Source organism: Giraffa tippelskirchi, chromosome 1 (genome assembly GCF_054371585.1).
Source record: "Giraffa tippelskirchi isolate mGirTip1 chromosome 1, T2T-mGirTip1v1.2.pri, whole genome shotgun sequence".
Lineage (NCBI taxonomy): Eukaryota > Metazoa > Chordata > Mammalia > Artiodactyla > Giraffidae > Giraffa > Giraffa tippelskirchi.
Genome location: NC_137275.1, coordinates 181,731,509 through 181,752,590, shown reverse-complemented (window position 1 = coordinate 181,752,590; position 21,082 = coordinate 181,731,509). Strand labels below are relative to the sequence as shown.

At 37.9% G+C, this 21,082-nt stretch overlaps 1 protein-coding gene and 2 long non-coding RNA genes across 10 annotated transcripts in view; 2 read left to right on the top strand and 1 right to left on the bottom strand.

The window, feature by feature from the left end:
• The window catches only part of LOC145514407 (uncharacterized), a 57,161-nt gene that overhangs the window by 9,715 nt on the left and 26,364 nt on the right, over nt 1–21,082 (top strand). The window lies entirely within an intron of this gene.
• LOC145514401 (uncharacterized) lies at nt 10,259–17,707 on the top strand. The gene is made up of 2 exons (XR_014060131.1): nt 10,259–13,417; nt 15,320–17,707. It is a non-coding gene; the product is annotated as an uncharacterized LOC145514401 (long non-coding RNA).
• The window catches only part of TGFBR1 (transforming growth factor beta receptor 1), a 72,249-nt gene continuing 66,732 nt past the window's right edge, over nt 15,566–21,082 (bottom strand). For all 7 annotated transcript variants that reach the window (XM_081512131.1, XM_081512083.1, XM_081512092.1 and 4 more), the window contains one exon: nt 15,566–19,813. In XM_081512131.1, coding sequence (XP_081368257.1) covers nt 19,688–19,813 — 126 coding nt within the window. In that variant the 3' untranslated portion in view covers nt 15,566–19,687. The remainder of the gene's footprint in view (nt 19,814–21,082) is intronic.

The following is a 21,082-nucleotide window of genomic DNA, read 5'->3' as shown; positions in this document are numbered from 1 at the left end:
TGTTTATAGACTTTCTGATGATGGCCATTCTGACTGGTGAGATGTAATACTTTATTGTAGTTTTGATTTGCATTTCTCTAATTAGTGATGTAGAGGCACCTTTTCATGTATATTTTGGCCATCTGTATGTCTTCTTTGGAGAAATATCTATTTAGATCTTACGCCCATTTTTCAATTGGGTTGTTGTTTTTTTTTTCACATAGCTGTGTGAGCTATTTGTGTATTTTGGAGATTAATCCTTGTTGGCTGTTCATTTGCAAATATCGTCTTCCATTCTTTTCATTTTGTTTAGGTTTCATTTGCTGTGCAGAAGCTTTTCAGTTTAATTAGGTACTATTTGTTTATTTTTATTTTCATTATTCTAGGAGGTGAACCGAAAAAGATCTTGCTGAGATTTATGTCAAAGAGTGTTCTGCCCGTTTTCCTCTAAGTTTATAATGTCCAGCCTTACATTTAGGTATTTAATTTGTTCTGAATATATTTTTGTGTATAGTGTTAAGAGAATGCTCTAATTTCATTCTTTTACACGTAGCTGTCCAGTTTTTGCATTACCACTTATTGAAGATACTGTCTTTTCTCCACTGTATGGTCTTGCCATCTTTGTCATAGATTAATTGACCACAGATGCATGGGTTTATATCTGGACATTCTGTCCTGTTCCATTGATCTATATTTCTGTTTTGATTCCTATAGCTTTGTAGTATAGTCTGAAGTCAGGGAGCATGATTACTCCAGCTCCATTTTTCTTCCTCAGGACTGCTTTGACTATTTGGGATGGGGGGGTTGTGTTTCCATACAAATCATAAAATTTTTTGTTCAAGTTCTGTGAAAAATGTCATTGATAGTTTGATACAGATTGCACTGAATCTGTAGATTGCCTTGGGTAGTATGGTCATTTTGATAATATCGATTTTTCCAATCCAAGAACATGGTGTATTGTTCCATCTGTTTGTGTCATCTTTAACGTCTTTCATCCAGCGTCTTATAGATTTATTCCTGGGTATTTTATTTATTTATTTATTTTTGATGTAATGGTAAGTGGGATTGTTTCTGTAATTTCCCTTTATGATCTTTCATTGCTATTGTGTAGGAATGTGAGAGATTTCTGTGTGTTAATTTTGTAGCCTGCAATTTCACCAAATTCATAGAACTCTAATAGTTTTCTGATAGCATCTTGAGGATTTTCTACGTATAGTATCTTTTCTTCAGCAAACTGTGACAATTTTACTTTTCCAATTTGGATTCCTTTTATTTCTTTTTCTTGTCTGTTTGCCATGACTAGAACTTCCAAAACTATATTGAATAAAAGCAGTGAGAGTGGACATCCTTGTCTTGTTCCTGATCTTAGAGGGACTGCTTTCAGCTTTTCGTCATTGATAATGATGTTAGCTGTGGGTTTGTCGTATATGGTCTTTATTATGTTGAGGTGAGTTCCCTCTGTGCTCACTTTTTGCAGTTTTTATCCTAAATGGGTGCTGAATTTTACCAAAAGCTTATTCTGTATCTATTGAGATGATCTAATGTTCATATGGTTTTTGTTCTTCTGTTTGTTAATGTAGTATATCACACTGATTGATTTGCATTTATTGAAAAATCCTTGTATCTCTGGGATAAATCCCACTTGAACATGGTATGTGATCCTTTTAATGTATTAATATTGTTGGATTCAGGGTTTGCTAGTATCTTTTTGAGTATTTTTGCATCTATGTTCATCAGTGATGTTGGCCTATAATTTTCTTTTTTGTATCATCACTGCTTGGTTTTGGTATCAGGGTAATGGTGGCCTCATAGGATGAGGTAGGGAGTGTTCCTTTCTCTGCAGTTTTTTGGAAGAGTTTCAGAATAGGTGTAACTCTTCCCTAAATATTTGATAGAATTTTCCTATGAAGCCATCTGGTCCTGGAGTTTTGTTTGTTGGGAGTTTTTAAATCACTGTTTCAATTTCATTACTTGTGATTGATCTCATATTTTCCATTTCTTACCTGATTCAGCCTTGAAAGGTTGTACCTTCTAAGAATTTGTCCATTTTTTCTAGGTTGTCCATTTTATTGGTATATAGCTCTTTTAGTAGTCTTTTAACAGCCTTTGTATTTCTGTGATGTCAGTTGTAACTTTTTTTTCATTTCTAATTTTATTAATTTGAGCCCTCTCCCTTTTTTCTTGATGAGTCTGGCTAAAAGTTTATGAAATTTGTTTGCCTTTTCAAAGAACCAGCTTTTAGTTTCATTGATCTTTTCTGTTGTTTTTTTTCTCTCTATTGCATTTGTTTCTACTCTGACCTTTGATTTACTTCCTTCTACTAACTTTGGGTTTGGTTTGTTCTTTCTCTAGTTGCGTTAGGTGTAAAGCTAATTTGTTTATTTGAGATTTTTCTTCTTTCCTAAGATAAGATTGTATTGTTATTTACTTCTCTTTTAGAACTGCTTTTGCTGCATCCCATAGATTTGAATTGTCTTTTCATTGTCATATAGTTTTCAGAGTACAGATCTTTTGCCTCCTTGGTAGTTTTATTCCTAGGTATTTTATTCTTTTTTTTGTGTGATGGTCAATGGGATTGTTTCCATAATTTCTGTTTCTGATCTTTTGTTGTCATCTAGAAATGCAAGAGATTTCCATGGATTCATTTTTTATCTTGCAACTTTACCAAATTCATTGATTAGCTCTGGTAGTTTTCTCGTAGCATCTTTAGGATTTTCTATGTATAGCATCATATCATCTGCAAATAGTGACAGTTTTACTTCTTCTTTTCCAGTTTGGATTCCTTTTATTTCTTTTTCTTCTCTGATTGCTGCAGCTAGGACTTCCAAAACTATGTTGAATAAAAGTGGCGAGAGTGGGCATCCTTGTCTTGTTCCTGATCTTAGAGGAAATGCTTTAAGCTTTTCACCATTGAGTATAATATCAGCTGTAGGTTTGTCATATATGGCCTTTATTATGTTGAGGTGTTTGCAACTGAACAACATGTTGAGGTATGTTCCCTTTATGCCCACTTTCTTGAGAGTTTTTTATGTAAGTGGGTGCTGAATTTTGTCAAAAGTTTTTTCTGCATCTGTTGAAATGATCATATGGTTTTGATTTTTCAGTTTGTTGGTGTAGTGTATCACACTGATTGATTTGCAGGTACTGAAAAATCTTTCATCCATGGGATAAATCCCACTTGATCATGGTGTATGATCCCTTTAATATATTGTTGGATTCAGTTTGCTAGTATTTTGTTGAGTATTTTTGTGTCTATGTTCATCAGTGATATTGACCTGTAATTTTCTTTTTTTGTGGTATCTTTGTCTGATTTTGGTATCAGAGTGATGGTAGCCTCATAGAATGGGTCTGGGAGTGTTCCTTCCTCTGCTTTTAGAACAGTTTCAAAAGTTTTCATAGTTTTTTTTTGGAATAGTTTCATAAGGATAGTTGTTACATGGTCTCTAAATGTTTAATAGAATTTTTCTGTGAAGCTGTCTGGTCCTGGATTTTTGTTTGTTGGAATTTTTAAAATCACAGTTTCAATTTCAGTACTTGTGATTGATCTGTTCATATTTTCTGTTTCTTCTTGGTTCAGTCTTGAGAGGTCATACCTTTCTAAAAATTTGTCCATTTCTTAAGTGTCCACGTTATTGGCATATAGTTGCTTGTAGTAGTCTCTTATGATCATTTGTATTTCTGTGGTGTCCATCGTAACTTCTTTTTCAACTCTAATTTTATTGATTTGCATCCTCTTTTTCTTAATGAGTCTGGCTAAGGGTTTATCCATTTCATTTATCTTTTCAAAGAACCAACTTTTAGTTTCATTGATGTTTGTATTGTTTTTTTATCTCTATTTTATTTTTGCTGTGATCTTTATGATTTCTTCTACTAATTGGGGGTTTTGTTTGTTCTTCATTCTCTGGTTGCTTTAGGTGTAAGGTTAGGTTGTTTATTTGAGATTTTTCTTGTTTCATGAGGTAATATTGTATTGCTATACACTTCCCTCTTAGAACTGCTTTTGCTGTGTCCCACAGGTTTTGGATCCTCATGCTTTTGTTTTCATTTGTCTCTCAATATCTTTTTTTATTTCCTCTTTGATTTCTGCAGTGATCCATTGGTTGTTAGCAACATATTATTTAGCCTCCACATGTTTGTTAGTTACATATTTTTGTGTGTGGTTGATTTCTAATCTCATATCACTGTGTTTGGAAAGATGCTTTGTATGACTTCAATTTTCTTAAATTTATCAGGGCTTGATTTCTGGCCCAAGATGTGATCAGTCCTGGAGAATGTTCTGTGTGCACTTGAGGAAAAATTGTATTCTGCTGATTTCAGATGGAATATTCTATAAATATCAATTAAGTTTAAATCTACTGAGTCATCTAAAGCCTGTGTTTCCATATTGAATTTCTCTCTGGATGATCTGTCCATTCATGAATGTGAAGTGTTAAAAGTCCCTCTTTATTATTGTGTTACTGTCAATTTCTCCTTTTATGGATGTTAGAATTTGACTTATATATTGAGGTGCTCCTTTGAGTGCATATATATTTACACTTGTTATATCTTTTTCTTGGATTGATCCTTTGATCATTATGTAGTGTCCTTCTTTATCTCTAATAACAATGTTTATTTTAAAGTCTATTTTGTCTGATATGAGTGTTGCTACTTCAGCTTTCTTTTGATTTCCATTTGCATGGAATACCTTTGTCCCTCCCCTTTCAGTCTGTATGTGTCCTCAGATCTGAAGTGGGTCTCTTACAGATAGCATGTATGTGGGTCTTGTTTTTGTATCCATTCAGCCAGTCTGTGTCTTTTGGTTGGAAAATTTAATCTATTTATATTTAAGTCAATATTTATATGTACTTATTATCATTTTGTTGTTTTTGTAGGTCTTTTTTCTTCCCTTATTCTGTTCTCTTATGATTTGACATTTATCTTAAGTGTTGTATTTAGATTGCATTTGTGTGTGTGTTGTGTATCTATTGTACATTTTTGGTTTGTGGTTCCCAGGAGGTTTTGATACAGAAGTCTATGTATCTACAAAATTGTTTTAAGTTGCTGATTTCTTAAATTCCAATGCATTTCCAATATTTTGCATTTGTATTCTCCTCACGATTGCTGATTTTGATATATTTGTGTGCGGATGATTTCCTATCTTCACTTTATGTTTGCTTTTCCTGGTGAGCTTTCCCATTTGTAATTTTTTTTGTTTGTTTCTAGTTGTGGCCTTTTCTTTTCCACCTAGAGAAGTTCCTTTAGGATTTGTTGTGAAGCTGGTCTGGTGGTGCTGAATTCTGTTAGCTTTTGTTTGTCTGTGAAACTTTTGCTTTCTCTGTCAGATCTGAATGAGAGCCTTGCTGAGTGGAGTATTCTTGGTTGTAATATTTTTCCTGTTCATCACTTTAAATATAGTGTGCCACTCATTTCTGGCCTGCAGAGTCTTTGCTGAAAAGTCCACTGATAGCCTTATGAGGATTCTCTTGTACCCAGTCCAGTGTTCTTGCCTGGAGAATCCCAGAGATGGAGGAGCCTGGTGGGCTGCCGTCTATGGGGTCGCACAGAGTCGGACATGACTGAAGCAACTTAGCAGCAGCAGCTTGTACGTTATTTGTTGATTTTTTTTTCTCTTCTTGCTTTTAATATTTTTCTTTGTCTTTAACTTTTGTGAGTTTGATTAATATGTGTCTTGACATGTTCTTCCTGCAAATATGGGCTCAATAAAGGACAGAAATGGTATGGACCTAACAGAAGCAGAAAATACTAAGAAGAGGTGGCAAGAATACACAGAAGAACTGTACAAAAAAGATCTTCACGACCCAGATAATCAAGATGGTGTGATCACTCAGCTAGAGCCAGACATCCTGGAATGTGAAGTCAAGTGGGCTTTAGGAAGCATCACTATGAACAAAGCTAGTGGAGGTGACGGAATTCCAGTTGAGCTATTTCAAATCCTAAACCATGACGCTGTGAAAGTGCTGCACTCAACATGCTAGCAAATTTGGAAAACTCAGCAGTGGCCACAGGACTGGAAAAGGTCAGTTTTCATTCCAATCCCAAAGAAAGGCAATGCCAAAGAATGCTCAAACTATTGCACAATTGCACTCATCTCACATGCTAGTAAAGTAATGCTCAAAATTCTCCAAGCTAGGCTTCAGCAATACGTGAACCATGAACTTTCAGATGTTCAAGCTGGATTTAGAAAAAGCAGAGGAACCAGAGATCAAATTGCCAACATCCGCTGGATCATCGAAAAAGCAAGAGTTCTAGAAAAACATCTATTTCTGCTTTGTTGACTATGCCAAAGCCGTTGACTGTGTGGATCACAATAAACTGTGGAAAATTCTGAAGGAGATGGGAATACCTGACCAGCTGACCTGCCTCTTGAGAAACCTGTATGCAGGTCAGGAAGCAACAGTTAGAACTGGACATGGAACAACAGACTGGTTCCAAATAGGAAAAGGAGTACATCAAGGCTGTATATTGTCACCCTGTTTAACTTAAATGCAGAGTACATCATGAGAAATGCTGGGCTGGAGGAAGCATAAGCTGGAATCAAGATTGCCAGGAGAGATATCAATAACCTCAGATATGCAGATGACACCACTCTTATAGCAGAAAGTGAAGAGGAACTGAAGAGCCTCTTGATGAAAGTGAAAGAGGAGAGTGAAAAAGTTGGCTTAAAGCTCAACATTCAGAAAACTCAGATCATGGCATCCGGTCCCATCACTTCATGGCAAATAGATGGGGAAACAGTGGCTGACTTTATTTTGGGGGGCTCCAAAATCACTGCAGATGGTGATTGCAGCAATGAAATTAAAAGACGCTTACTCCTTGGAAGGAAAGTTATGACCAACCTAGACAGCATATTAAAAAGCAGAGACATTACTTTGTCAACAAAGTTTAGTCTAGTCAAGGCTGTGGTTTTTCCAGTGGTCATGTATGGATGTGAGAATTGGACTATAAAGAAAGCTGAGCACTGAAGAATTGATACTATTGAACTGTGGTGTTGGAGAAGACTCTTGAGAGTCCCTTGGACTGCAAGGAGACCCAACCAGTCCATCCTAAAGGAGATCAATCCTGGGTGTTCATTGGAAGGACTGATGCTGAAGCCGAAACTCCAGTACTTTGGCCCCCTGATGCAAAGAACTGACTCATTTGAAAGACCCTGATGCTGGGAGAGATTGAGGGCAGGAGGAGAAGGGGACGACAGAGGATGAGATGGTTGGATGGCATCACCAACTCAATGGACATGGGTTTGGATCGATTCTGGCAGTTGGTGATGGACAGGGACGCCTGGCGTGCTGTGGTTCATGGGGTTAGAAAGAGTTGGACACGACTGAGTGACTGAACTGAACTGAACTGATGTTCTTCCTTGGGTTTATTTTGTATGGCACTCTCTGTGCTTCCTGGACTTGAGTGTTTCCTGTCTCATGTTAGGGAAGTTTTCAGCTTTAATATCTTCAAATATTTTCTCAGGCCCTTTCTCTCTTCCTCTTTGGGATGCCTACAACGCACATGTTGTTGTGTTTAATATTGTCCAGTGGTCTCTGAGACTGTCCTCATTTCTTTTCATTCTTTATTCTGTCACACAGTAGTGATTTCCACCACTCTTGTCTTCCAGCTTACTTATTCATTCTTCTGACTCGGTTGTTCTGGTATTAATTTCTTATAGCGTATTTTTCATTTCAGTATAATATTGTCCATCTCTGTTTGTTTGTTCTTTGAATCTTCCTGCTCATTGTGGAACATTTCTTGTGTCTTGTCACTGTGCCTCTAATCTTTTTCCAAGATCTTGGATTATCTTCACTCTCATTAAATTCTTTATCAGATAGATTGCCTACGTACACTTGATTTAGTTGTTGTTATGGGTTTTTAATCTTCTTCTTTCATCTGGAACTTCTTTCTCTGCCATCTAATTTTGTCTGACTTTCAGTGTTTGTGGTCCCCTTTCCACAAGCTGCAGGATCATAGCTCCTCTTGCTTTGGGTGTCTGCCCTCTGGTGGGTGAAGTTGGTCCTAGGTCTTGTGCAGGCTTCCTGTTGGGAGTGACTGGTGCCTGCCCACTGGTTGGTGGAGCTGGGTCTTGTCCTTCTGGTGAACAGGGCCGTGCGAAGGGATGTGTTTAAAGGTGGTTTTGACCTCACTATGGCTTTAGGTGGCCTGTCTAATGATGGCTGTGTTCCTATCCTGCTGGGTGTTTGGTCTGAGGCATTCCAGCACTGGAGCCTGCAGGCTGTTGGGTAGGGCCAGGTCTTGGTGCCAAAATGGCGACTTCCTGGAGAGCACATGCTGATCAATATTTCCTGGGGCCTCTGCCACCAGTGTCCTTGTCCTCCTGTGAGCTGCAGCCAGCCCCCACTTCCCCAGGAGGCCCTCCAAGACCTGGATGGGTCTATCCCAGGCTCCCATGGAGTTACTGCTTTGTGCTGGGTCTCAGTATATGTGAAGCTTTGTGTGCGCCCTCCAAGAGTGGAGCACATTTCCCCAAATCCTGTGGAGCTCCTGCCCTCAAGCCCTGCTGACCTTCAAAGCCAAATGCTCTGGGGGTTCCTCCTCCCGATATCAAACCCCCAGGCTGGGAAGCCTGATGTGGGGCTCAGGACCGTCACTCTTGTAGGAACACCTCTATGATGTAATTATTTCCCAGTTTGTGGGCTGCCCACCTGATAGGTATAAGATTAGATTATGTGGCAAAGGTACCCCTCCTGCTGTCTCATTGTGGCTTCTTCTTTGTCTTTGAAAGTGAAATATCCTTTTTTGTAGGTTCCGGTCTTTTCTGGCTGTTCAGCAATTAGTTGTAATTTTCGTGTTTTTGTGAGAGGAGGTGAGCTCAAGTCCTTCTACTCTGCCACTAAAATCATGAGGCTGCTTTTCGTTTGGACACTTGTTGCCTCTTTCCTCGGTGTGTTAGCCATTATTCCCTTATATGGAGTGTGCAGGTATGGCGGCACCTGTGTGCTCCTGGGACAGCAGGGCCAGGGTTTGATGCCTGCGCACGGGTCTTGTAGTGGCAGTGATGGCGCATGCCCCTCTCTAGAGCCCACCATAGTGTCCATGACTCACCCCCATGCCCAGAGCTCCTGAAGGAGGTGTCCTGTTGCCTGAGAGCACTCCCAGGGAGAGAAGCTCTTATTGTGGTCCTGCCCCATCCTTGTACGTCCCCCAGGAAGGGTGGCTGGCCTCCCTGGTGAGCCCAGGCTCCTTCTGAGTATATGCTCTGTGGCCACCATCCAGACTCTTCAGGCTCTCTCCACACAGCCAACTCCGGTCTTCTCCCTGAGTCTCAACCTCTGAAGCCTGAGCTTCAGCACCCAGCCCCCACCGATGGATGAGCGTCTCATGCCACAGAGCACAGGGTGATGATGCCAACTTTCTGTGCAGGTTACTCTGTTTTCCTGCACTCTCCTCCTAGGCTCTGAAGCCTCACTCCATCCAGGCTGGTCTCTCTGCCAGCAAGGGGGCTACCCGGGGTGCAAGAACATTTCCTCCTTCACAGCTTCCTCCCTGCAGTGGGGCTGCCCCAGTTCCTTTATTTTTCTCTTTCCTTTTGTCCTACCCAGTTACATAGAGGTTTTGTTGCTCTTTGGGAAGTCTGTGGTCTTCTGCCAGTGTTCAGTAGATGTTCTGTATGCATCATTCTATTTGTAGATGTGGGGGAAGGGGGTTAAAGTTGTTTTTGATGTGGACCATTTTTTAAAGTTTTTATTGAATCTGTTAAAATATGAATCTGCCTTATGTTTTGTTTTTTTGGCCCTGGCATGTGGGATCATAGTTTCCTGAGCAGGGATCGAACCAGCACCCCTGGAAGGTGAAATCGTAACCACTGGACCACCAGGGAAATACCTGTAGATGTGTTTTTAATGTTTTTATGGGAGGAGATGAACTTCATGTCCTGCTTCTCCACCACCTCAATCCTAACAAACACCCCAAATTTTTTTAAGCTCAAAAGATTTTAATTCTGAAGTCCAGTTTTTCAACATTTTAAATTTTGCTTCTGGTATCACACTGAAGTCTTTACCTAAACCATGAAGATTCTCTCCCATTTTCTTCTAGAGGTTGCATGTGAGGTGCCAAGGCGCTTCAGTTGTGTCCAACTCTTTGCAACCCTATGGACTGCAGCTCGCCAGGCTCCTTTGTCCATGGGATTCTACAGGCAAGAATACTGGAGTGGGTTGCCATGTCCTCCTCCAGGGCATCTTCCCGACTGAGAGATTGAACCCAAGTCTCTTGCATTGGCAGGTTGGTTCTTTACCACTAGTGTCACTGGGGAAGCTCTAGAAGTTGTACAGCCTTTGCTTGTATCTTTAGGTCTATAATGAGCTAAAGGTCTAAATAATTTTTTCTGTCTTCGCACACCTCCCCCCAACCAACCCCATTTTGGTATATGTTGTCCCAGCACCACTTGCTTAAGACTGATCTCACATTGAAATGGCTTGGCACAAATGTCAGATCAATTTATCATATACATAAGGGTTTATTTCTAGACTGTTAACCCTATTCTATTGCTTTAGCCACCTATCTTGATGCCAGCAAACAGTCTTAATTATTGCAGCTTTATAAGCTTGAAATTGGGTATGGTAATTCCTCTAATTTTGTTCTTTTTCAAAATAATTCTGGCTATTTTAGATACTTTGCATTTCTATGCAGGTTTTAGGATCAGTTCATCTATTTCAAAAAAACACAAAAAAGCCTGCTGGACTATTGATAGGGATTAAGTGGAAGCTAGAGAATAATTGGGGGAGAATTCCCATTATAAGAGTATTGAATCTTTTAGTCCAAAAATATGGGATGTTTCTCCATCTATTTAGAGCTTTAATTTCTCTCTGTAGTTTTTATACTTTTTCAATGCAATTTATTCTTGTATTCTTGATGCTATTATGAGTGAAAGTTTTTAATTTTAAGAGAATTGTTCATTGCAAATAGGAAATTTCAGTTGATTTTTATATATTGATCTTGTATCGTACAACCTTACAATTTGTTCAGTTAGTTTTTTTGTGGATTCCTTAGGATCATAGGAGATCATATCATTTGTGAATAGTTTTACTCTTTCAAATTGGAATGCCTTTAATCTTTGGTGGGGGTTGGGGCAGGTCAGGAGCTGGATAGAACCTCTGCTACAATGTTAAATAAAAATGAGTGGATATTCTTGATTGCTCCTGATTTTAGGAGATACTCTCTCTTTCACCATTAAGTTTATTAGCTGTAGGATTTTCATAGGTTGAAAATATTCTTCACTTAGGTTGAGAAAGGTGCTTTATATTCCTAGTTTGTGTTTTTACACAAATGGGTGCTGAATTCTGTCAAATGCCTTTTCTTGTATCTATTTAGCTGAACATATGGGTTTTGTCATTTTACTGATATGGTATACAACATTTTTAGGGCTTCCCAGATGGTTCAGTGTCTTTACCATTGCCTGCCAGTGCAGGAGACCGGGAGACATGGGTTCAGTCCCTGGGTCGAGAAGATCCCCTGGAGAAGGAAATGGTAACCCACTCCAGCATTCTTGCATGGGAAATCCCATGGACAGAGGAACCCCTACATTCCATGGGGTTGCAAAGAGTTGGACACAACTTAGCAGTAGCAGTAGCATACAACTCTTTGGATGTGAAATCAAGCTTGCAGCCCCAGGATATATCTGATTTAGTCCTGGTGTATAAACCTTTTTATTTGTTGCTGGATTCAGTTTGCTAATAGTATGAAGGATTTTTGCGTCTATCTTCATGGAATTTAAATATCTTTTCAAATATAGGTATTTAAAACTAAATTCCCCTCTCAGTACTGCTTTAGCTGCATATTATAAATTTCAATATGCTGTTTTACTTCATTAAAATTTTATAACTTTCCTTGATTTCTTCAATACACAAGTGTTTAGAAATGCATTAAATTTCCAAATATTTGGGGATTTGCAAAATGTCTGTTGGTGACTCCTGACTTAATTTCAAATGGTTGGAAAATATATTGATACTTTCTATGATTTTAGTCCTTTCAAATTGTCTTATAGCACAGCATGTGGTCTTTCCCTGGAGAATGTTCCATGTGGAGTTGAAAAGAATGTATGTTTTGCTGTGGTGGTTGGTTTACAAATGTCAGGACAGGTTGGGCGATGACATTTTCTTTTTTGCTTTTTTTCAAGTTCTATCAATTATTGAGAATATGGTATTAATCTCCAAATGTTATTGGTGAATTATACATTTCTCCTTTCAATTCTGTCACTTTTTTCTCCACATATTTGTTTTTAGGTGCATGTTTTTAGGTACATTAATATCTAGGACTTCCTGATAGCTTGTAAAGAATCCGCCTGCAAAGCAGGAGACCCTGCAAAGCAGGAGACCCTGGTTTGATTCCTGGGTCAGGAAGATCCACTGGAAAAGGGATAGGCTACCCACTCTAGTATTCTTGGGCTTTCCCTGTGGCTCAGCTGGTAAAGAATCCGCCTGCAATGTGGGAGACCTGGGTTTGATTCCTGGGTTGGGAAGATCCCCTAGAGAAGGGTACAGCTATCCGCTCCAGTATTCTGGACTGGAGAATTCCAAAGGGATCACAGAGTCGGACATAACTGAGTGACTTTCACTTTCACTTTCAAAACCACCAGCTGGAGGAAGTTAACTACATGCTGACCACAGGCATGTAGGCTCCAGACAGCTTGGAAGCAGAAAGTTGATGATTCAGAGTCGCCAAACGTCACCCTGTTGGCTCACCACTAACCAACCAGAACTGTGCATGAGCTGATCAATAACCCTGTGACCCTCTCCCTCATTTTATCTTCCTTAAAATCCATTGGGGAGTTTGGGTCATTCAAGCATGAGCTACCATTCTTACTTGTCCCCACAGTGAGTACCTTGCAATAAACATTGGACTTTTCTTCACCACAACCTGTCACTAGATTAGCTTTACTGAGTGCACATGAGTGAACCCAAGTTTGGTAGAGTAACATATCTCCCTGATATACTGACCTTTTATCATTTGAAATGTCCTCTATTTCTAGTTTATTTCCAATCCCACTTTGTCTGACATCAATATATCCATTCTGGCTCTGGCTTATGGTTACTGTTGGCATGGTGTGTATTTTTCATACCGTTACTTTTGTACTGTTTCTTTGAATCCAAAGTTTCTCTTGTAGACACCATATAGTTAAGTCTTGCTTTTTTTAATCCATTGTAACAATTTCTATCTTTTGGTTCAAGTATTTAGTCCAGTCATTTTTAATGAAATTATTGGTATGGTTTGATTTGATTTATGGCTACCATTTTACTATGTTTCCCAAATGTCTCATATGTTTTTCCATCTCCATCTTTCTATTGCTGCCTTCTTCTGTGTTAAAAATCTTTTAGTGTGCCGTTTAGATTTCTTAAACTGTATTTATTTTGAGTGTTTTAGTGGTTGTTCTAGGGACTACAGTATTTTAGTTAACCACAATCTTCAGATTAATGCTAGTGTAATTCCAGTAAAAAACAGAGTATTTGTTCCAGTATAGCTCCATTTCCTACCCACTCCTTTGTGCTGTTACTGTAATATACATTGCGTGCATGTGTGCTGTCACTTCAGTCGTGTCCAACTCTTGGTGACCCTGTGGACCATTGCTTGTCAGACTCCTCTGTCCATGGGATTCTCCGGGTGCATGGAGTAAGCTGCCATGCTTCAATGTCCAATGGACGCTTAGGTAGTTTCCATGTCTTGGCTATTGTAAACAGTGCTGCAATGAACACTGGAGTGCATTTATCTTTTTGGGTCATGTTTTTTCTCTGGATATATGCCCAGGAGTGGGATTGCAGGATCATATGGTAGCTCTGTTTTTAGTTTTTGAAGGTACCTCCATACTGTTCTCCATAGTTCACATACCAGTTTACATTCCTACTAACAGTGCAGGAAGGTTCTCTTCTCTCTACAACCTCTCCAGCATTTGTTGTTTGTGGATTTTTGATGATAGCCATTCTGACTGGTGTGAGGTGATTTCCCATTGTAGTTTTGATTTGCATTTCTCTATTAAGGAATGATGTTGAACATCTTTTCATGTGCCTACTGGCCATCTGTATGTCCTCTTTAGAGACATGTCTGTTCAGGTCTTCTGCCTTTTGAGTGGGTTGTTTGTTTTGATGCTATTAAGTGTCATAAGCTGTTTGTAAATTTTGGAGACTAATCCCTTATCAGTAACATCATTTACAAATATTTTCTCCCAATCTGTGGGTAGTCTTTTTGTTTTGCTTATTGTTTCCTTTGCTGTGCAAAAGCTTTTGAATTTAAGTAGGTCCCATTTGTTTGTTTTTATTTCTGTTATTATGGGAGATGGATTGAAGACGTAGCTGTGATTTATGTCATAATGTGTTCTGCCTATGTTTTCCTCTGAGTTAAAGTGTTCGGTTTAACACTTTAGGTCTTTAATCCATTTGGGCTTATTTTTGTGTGTGGCATTAAGGAATGATCTAATTTCATTTTTTCACATGTGCTGCATTTTTTTCCACCTTTATTTTTGAGAGCTGGTTTAGTTGTATCCAAATCCTATCATTCTCAACAGTCTTTGTTTCCTTTCTCTTGTTTGAAATACTTAAGTTGCCAATATCCCGTTCTTATAATTCTGTTCTTTTGTATTAGGAAAGAAGATAGTCATCTTAAGTTTCTTCTTTTTTCCATCTCACATTAAGAATTCTTCATTTCCACAATGATTTAATATTATTTAACTGAATATTTTCTAACCCTTAAAAGTCATACATGGCTGAGCCCTCGCTTTTGTAACATCAAATTTTTCTACTCACTTTTCAGAACAGCTCCAGTGTTTTCTAAGTTCTCAATTATGAAATAAACCACAGAGTTGCAAGATCTGTCCATCGGGTCATATATGTAGTATCACTTTCTCCAAATTAGAAAACCTCAAGGGCTGAAGAGGTTATGAAAAGACAAAGCTAGTTCTGTTTTCTCTGAATCTATCATGTTTTAAAAGTAATCTCACTTTCTTCTAATTCACAAGAAAAAGCTCTACTTCTGCCTTTATTATGAAGAAAAATAAAATCGCTAAATCCGGTCTCTGAATTGAGGTGACTAGTCTTTAATGCAAGAACAATCCAATCTGCAAAACCACCCAGAGTATGTTGCAGGCTTGGGGATGACATCTCCCCTCTCTATCACTACTTCCTCAGTTCTCTTATCAGTCAAGTTCTCACTGTCAGGAGACTAACTGTTCAAAAAAACTCAAAAACAAAACAAAACTTATTTCTATAAATTATTTCTCACAATCCTTAATTTAGGAGAAGAAGGAAAAATTTAGAAAGATGAAAATACTTTAAATTTTCTTTGGAAATCATTGAAAAACTGTAACGCAAACTTAGCAGGTTGGTGAGCCAGAGACAAAGCAGTTCACATGTAGACATGTCACTTTGTGTCCACCAACAGGTTAACACCCACAAGCATCTACACATCTGTACACAAAGCAGCTTCTACACACAAAGATGCACCTTTGGACAGATGGGCAAGTCTCAAACACGTTCTAATACTGTAACTTGTACTGAGTAGTCATCCAAAGATTCTAGTCTGTATTTATATCAGTTACATTTCATAATAGCAGGACTCTCTCCAATATACACACTTTATTTTCAATTATGCCACTAGCACATGGGAAAAAAAGTAATTTATTTGCATTGCTTCCATTTTTCTACTGTAGTGTTAGGACTTGACATAAGCATCACTCTTCTACCTCCTATTTACAGTTCGTTCAGAATATTACTACAAATACAGTATACAATTTTAAAAAACTTATGGGGAACTGCAGTTTTCATTTTCCTCACCTCTTTACAGGTTTCTCAAAATCATCCAATGTAAGTGAAAATTTATATGGACATTTTCTGTACACATCTTAAAGGGGCAGAGATTACAGTGATAAAGCCAAAAGAATTTTGCACAAATACAATAAAATACAGAAAACAAGTATAGATGTTATTTGGGGTACAAATATAAACAATACAGTACCATTTGAGTAATTTAGCAACATAATACTTATACTTTATAGAAATAAAACTGCAAACCCGGAGAATGCTCTGACAAATATTAAACATCATATATACAATGAGGTAAATGTACCTTGGTCTCTTGAGAGGTAATTTAAGTTTAAAGCAATTGACGTTTTGAAGCATCTCCTTGACATATAAAGAAATATCAAACACCTCATTCCATTGGCACAATGTGAAAAAGGGATATCAAAACACAGTTCATGATACTCAATTCACAAATCTTGTTTAAAAATAAAACATTCACTGAAGTTCTTTTTAAGCTTTAAGAAACTGGTTGAATGTTGTTAACCATTTTTTTTTTTTAAGTTTACAGTTGCAAATAAGACTGCATAATAGGGTTAAAGGTTTAAATGTACTGACAATCCTTAGAATGTCCTAGAAGTCCAGCATTTCTGGAGAGGGCCCATGGGAATCGCAGCATTCCAAAACAGACACAAAATGCTGCAGGACACATCATGAGCTATTTTTTTAGAATCTCAAAAACATATGAACTGGCATTTTTCTGCCAAGCTGTGACAGAACCATTATTTGGACTCTCACCATCTGGAGCCAGAACACTGCCATGGTCAAGAAATAGTTTACTAACAATCATTCTTTCAGTGGAGGGGTAAAAATAAACTCTTGATATGACATGTCTAATGGGATCCTCATGTTGTTTTGAGTTTTAATTAGCACTTCACCATCTTGTTTTACAAAATATTCTGTATGTGACAGTTCTTTAAGGTAGAGGGGGAAAAAAGGTAACTCAGGCATGAGCAGCAAAATGGCCAAGTGACCACTGAAATTTTTTAAGAATGGAAATTTGGAGTTCTTGATGACCATGGCACTGTATCCTGACTCAAGGCACTTCCTGAGCACTATCATTACTGCATAACTACAGGCTCAGCTCTTTGGACCTTACCCTGTCCTATGGAAGATACAACTGGCCACTGCTTCTGGCACAACTCCCACTGCCAGAGCTACCCCTGCTGCCAGCCCACTCAGAGGCAGGACCAGCAGGAAGGCAGTTTGGGAGAGAGAGAGCTAAGGGTGTGAAGAAAAGACCAGGGATGTCTACACCCCAGTAAGCCGTACGCACCCCTCATCCCCATTCCTCTGGGGGTACTGACAGAGTTGACATGGACAATCTGCCTGAAGGTATACTTTAGCCAAGTTGAACCTTGGAAAGTGAGCATCTGAAGATGAGGCAGTATAAACACAAAGGCTTGTGTTTTTAAACATATTTCTCCAGTCAAATTTTTCTGCAGGAATAGCCACAGCAATCATGATCCATAAATATTTTCAGTTACTTTCATTTTCAATACTAGCCAGCTGGGGTTTGTCAAACCATCATTAGTCGAAAAAAAAAAAAAAGGAATCAGCTAGAGTAACATGTAAAGCCAATTTAGAACTAAATTACAACTTTTAAAAAGTTCCCTGATTCAGCAAAAGTAGATTTTATACATTTAGGCTGAACAGTAAAATTGTAACTCATTTTTTGACTTAATAAAGAATATCTTCAGCAAAAGTTGATTACCTCATATGAAACTGAGAAATCATGTATCACAACTTTAAATCAGACAAGAACTTTTGGTATGTTCTTAAAATTATATAAAAATAGTTTTAGTGATTAACATGCATTGGTCCCCTGGATTTCATAAAGCAGATCTGGTAGGCTTGTAAATGGCCAAAAAAAAAAAAAGTAAAAGTACCTGATCATAGAGCTAGAGATTATTAAACAGGAAACGTAACACAATTATAAAAACAAACCTCTCAAACTCACTCATTTGCTTTGATGAAATCATGGTAACTACAGAAAAAACTCAAATTTGGACTCAAAATATTAACCTCTAAACAATATTTTCCCCATGTTGTTTTTAAACACATGAAATTGACACTAAATTCCTATGAAGTATGTCATTCACTCTAAAATTACTTTGGCTTTAAGACCAAATATAAGACGTTATCAGAATGCAGCTCAGTCAGCATAAATGGCCACTATCTCTTACTGACCAAAAATACTGTAAAGGTTATTCTGACCCTTTCATCAGGAAATTGATAGCTCTATAAGGTACGTCTTGCCTCACAGCTACAATAGACTTTCCTCCCTCAGATTAAGATCACAGTGATAAAGAGAACTTTGAAAAATTGTAAAAATCCTGCAAAGACTTTTAGCACTGGAAGTAAAACTAGTTGTTATAAGCTACTTTCAACTTAATGTGAGAAGGCCATAACAGATTTGCTTTAAACATTTAATTTCACCATAAACATCTGTAAATGGAGAATCTATCCTTGGAATATTCCTTAGCTATCGCTTTCCCAAATATTGAGGGTGCACCAAATTTATTCCATAGCCATATAAATTAGGCAGTTGCGATATCTGCACAGAGAAGGAAAGACTGAATTAAAAGCTGCCTTCCTCAAAGTGTAGTGCGACCTCAAAACCACACTGACTCTAACCTTAGCTACAAAGACAGAAAGTCCACAGAACAGTGACTCCTACACAACAATGTGACTCTCTCACATACCTGTTACTATTCAAATTATCAACTACCTTTACCTTCCTAGAAAAAAACCTATTTAACATTAACCATATTCTAATTTTAAACGTAATTCATTTCTTAAAAAAATAACACTGTCTTTGATCAGATAAAGAAAAAAATGGCTTACAGAATGCCACAAACTTTTCACAAGCAGCTAGACAAATTTTCCCTTTTAGAAAAATTCGTCTGTATGCTACAGATTTTAAGTTATTAAAGTACTATAAGCATCAAGAGTGCCACTTGATTTTTTTAAAGTGTACTTAGACAATACAATTAAAATGCAAAAACCTGATGAGAATACTTAATTATGACCATGATAACAATTTACCAATTAATGCCATTTCATTTCTTTAGTGGTTTAAGCACATTTTGGTAGGAGAAAGGCATTTTCAAAATGGAATACCAAATAACATACCAGAAAAACTCTTCCAGAAAACAAAACAGAGTAAGTCTGGGTTATCCAGGTAAATAAACTTTTGAATTAAAACATGACAGATTTAACACACACAGAGACTTTAAGCAATTCTACTCATTTCCATTAGAAAGACACAGAAGTGGCACTTAATGGTATAGTACAATCCCATTTTGAAGGCATGTAATGTTCTGAATATGTGAAAGAACAATAATATACAAAATACAATTGCATAAATTATGTTCCTCACTACTATATGAGGTCATTTTTAGACTCAAGATAAGAGTTTATAAGTGTTAGTTTTAAGATCCTGAAAATTATAGAACAGTACATTCAAAGTCTAAATCAAAGAAACTCTTTAGTGGTTCAGAATCCTCTGAGAATGTACTAACCAGGAGAAATCACTTTCTTTAAAAATAAGAAATGTTTCATATAACTCAGCCATCCAGCTCCTTTACCCTTAAACATGATCTTCAACACAGCAGTTACCTAAAGTTAAGACCAGCAATCATTTAAAAAAACAAGTTTTGTGTTAATAAAAAATAAAGGTAGACTACACAACATTTTGTAACTGTCCTGGGAAAGAAGCGTTCATAGTGCACAGAAAGGACCCCACATGGCGGTTTCCTGGGTCTGAAGAAATCCTGGGATGTTTTAGTTCACCTTATTACATAGTCATAAAAGGAAGCAATATCCTTCTGTTCCCTCTCAGTGAGGTAGAACAACTGACCTCCCAAATTAAAACCCAGGAGCAGATCTGAAGAAGAAGAAGAGTTCAGGCAAAGCCACAGAATTTACATTTTGATGCCTTCCTGCTGACTAAGTTGTGACAATGTCTTCTTAATCCGCAAAGCTGTAAGCCTAGCGGCTCCATTGGCATACCAACATTCTCTCATAATTTTAGCCATTACTCTCAAGGCCTACAAGAAAACAAAAGAAAGATCATTAATGCATGCACCACTTTTCAATGACCTGGATAATAATCTTTACCTGTAAATTTTCAAATGACATGTGAGTATTTCTGTTTCAGCATTATTTGTAATAGCAAATGAGTAAAGATGACCTCAATTCCCATCAGCAGGATACTGGTGCCAGTAGCTGGAAAGCAGAAGGACAAGGGAGGATTTAATTAGCAGCCTGAGAAGGCTGAATCCTCAGAGATGTGCAGGCAAAGAGGGAATCTGACTCACATGAAATGGCCCCAAAAACTGAGGAATTAACTTATATTCTGTATCCCTGGGGTGAAGTTCAGGGTAAAAATAGAATCAGCCAAAGAAGCTGCAAACCAGATAACTGCCCCGCCCCAACTTCACACAGCTAGGTGACCATCCCACCCCCATCCCAACAGAAGACAAGAGGTTTCAATCTGAGAGAGCAGAACAGATTCCTGTCTTGGGGAAATGAGGGCAAAATTCCACACTGACAATACACTAAACGCTAAGACAATAAACTTTCTCCCCAGAACATGGCCAGTGACTTTACATACTCCTCCAGGTAAGAGACCAGAAGAGTCTTCTCTTCAGCCCAAGAAGAAAAGCCTAAAGAGAGTGACATCAGTGGTTCCCCAAGGAAGCAATCCAGTTACTTCACCCTCAGACTGCAGTTGATGATAAGCTCCATTCATGTGCACAAAGCTTCCTATCAGCTTTCAGTGCTGATTTATAGAGTATGAGCTTGATCAAACATTTCAGGAAAGTAGTATGAAATGCAGAAACTGACACAAACAGAAAAAAACACCTTGGGAAAAAACAGAAGGTGTATAGAAGACAGTATCAACAATCCATCATTAATATCTTCAAAGAGATAAAATACTGATACTGGACTTATCAATACTTTTTTGGGTTTTGTTTGGTTTGGGGAAAGTTTTATAGAACTACAAGATAAAGCTGAATAATAATAATAAAACGAAAAGATAAAAGTGGATTCCTTTCCCAGAAAGTAGAGAAAAGAAAACAAAGAGATGGGTTCAGTTCAGTTCAGTTGCTCAGTCGTGTCCGACTCTTTGCGACCTGCCTGTTCAGGATGTCTACATTCATAACCAGAGTTGAAGAAAAAGAACAGAAGAAAATGGAAGGGAACACATCAAGGAAATACTTGAGGAAAATTTCCTAGAAATGAACATTTGTTTTCAGGTAAAAATGACCAAGGGCTCAGGACATGCATAAAGTCATCCAGCAAACTGAGTGCCA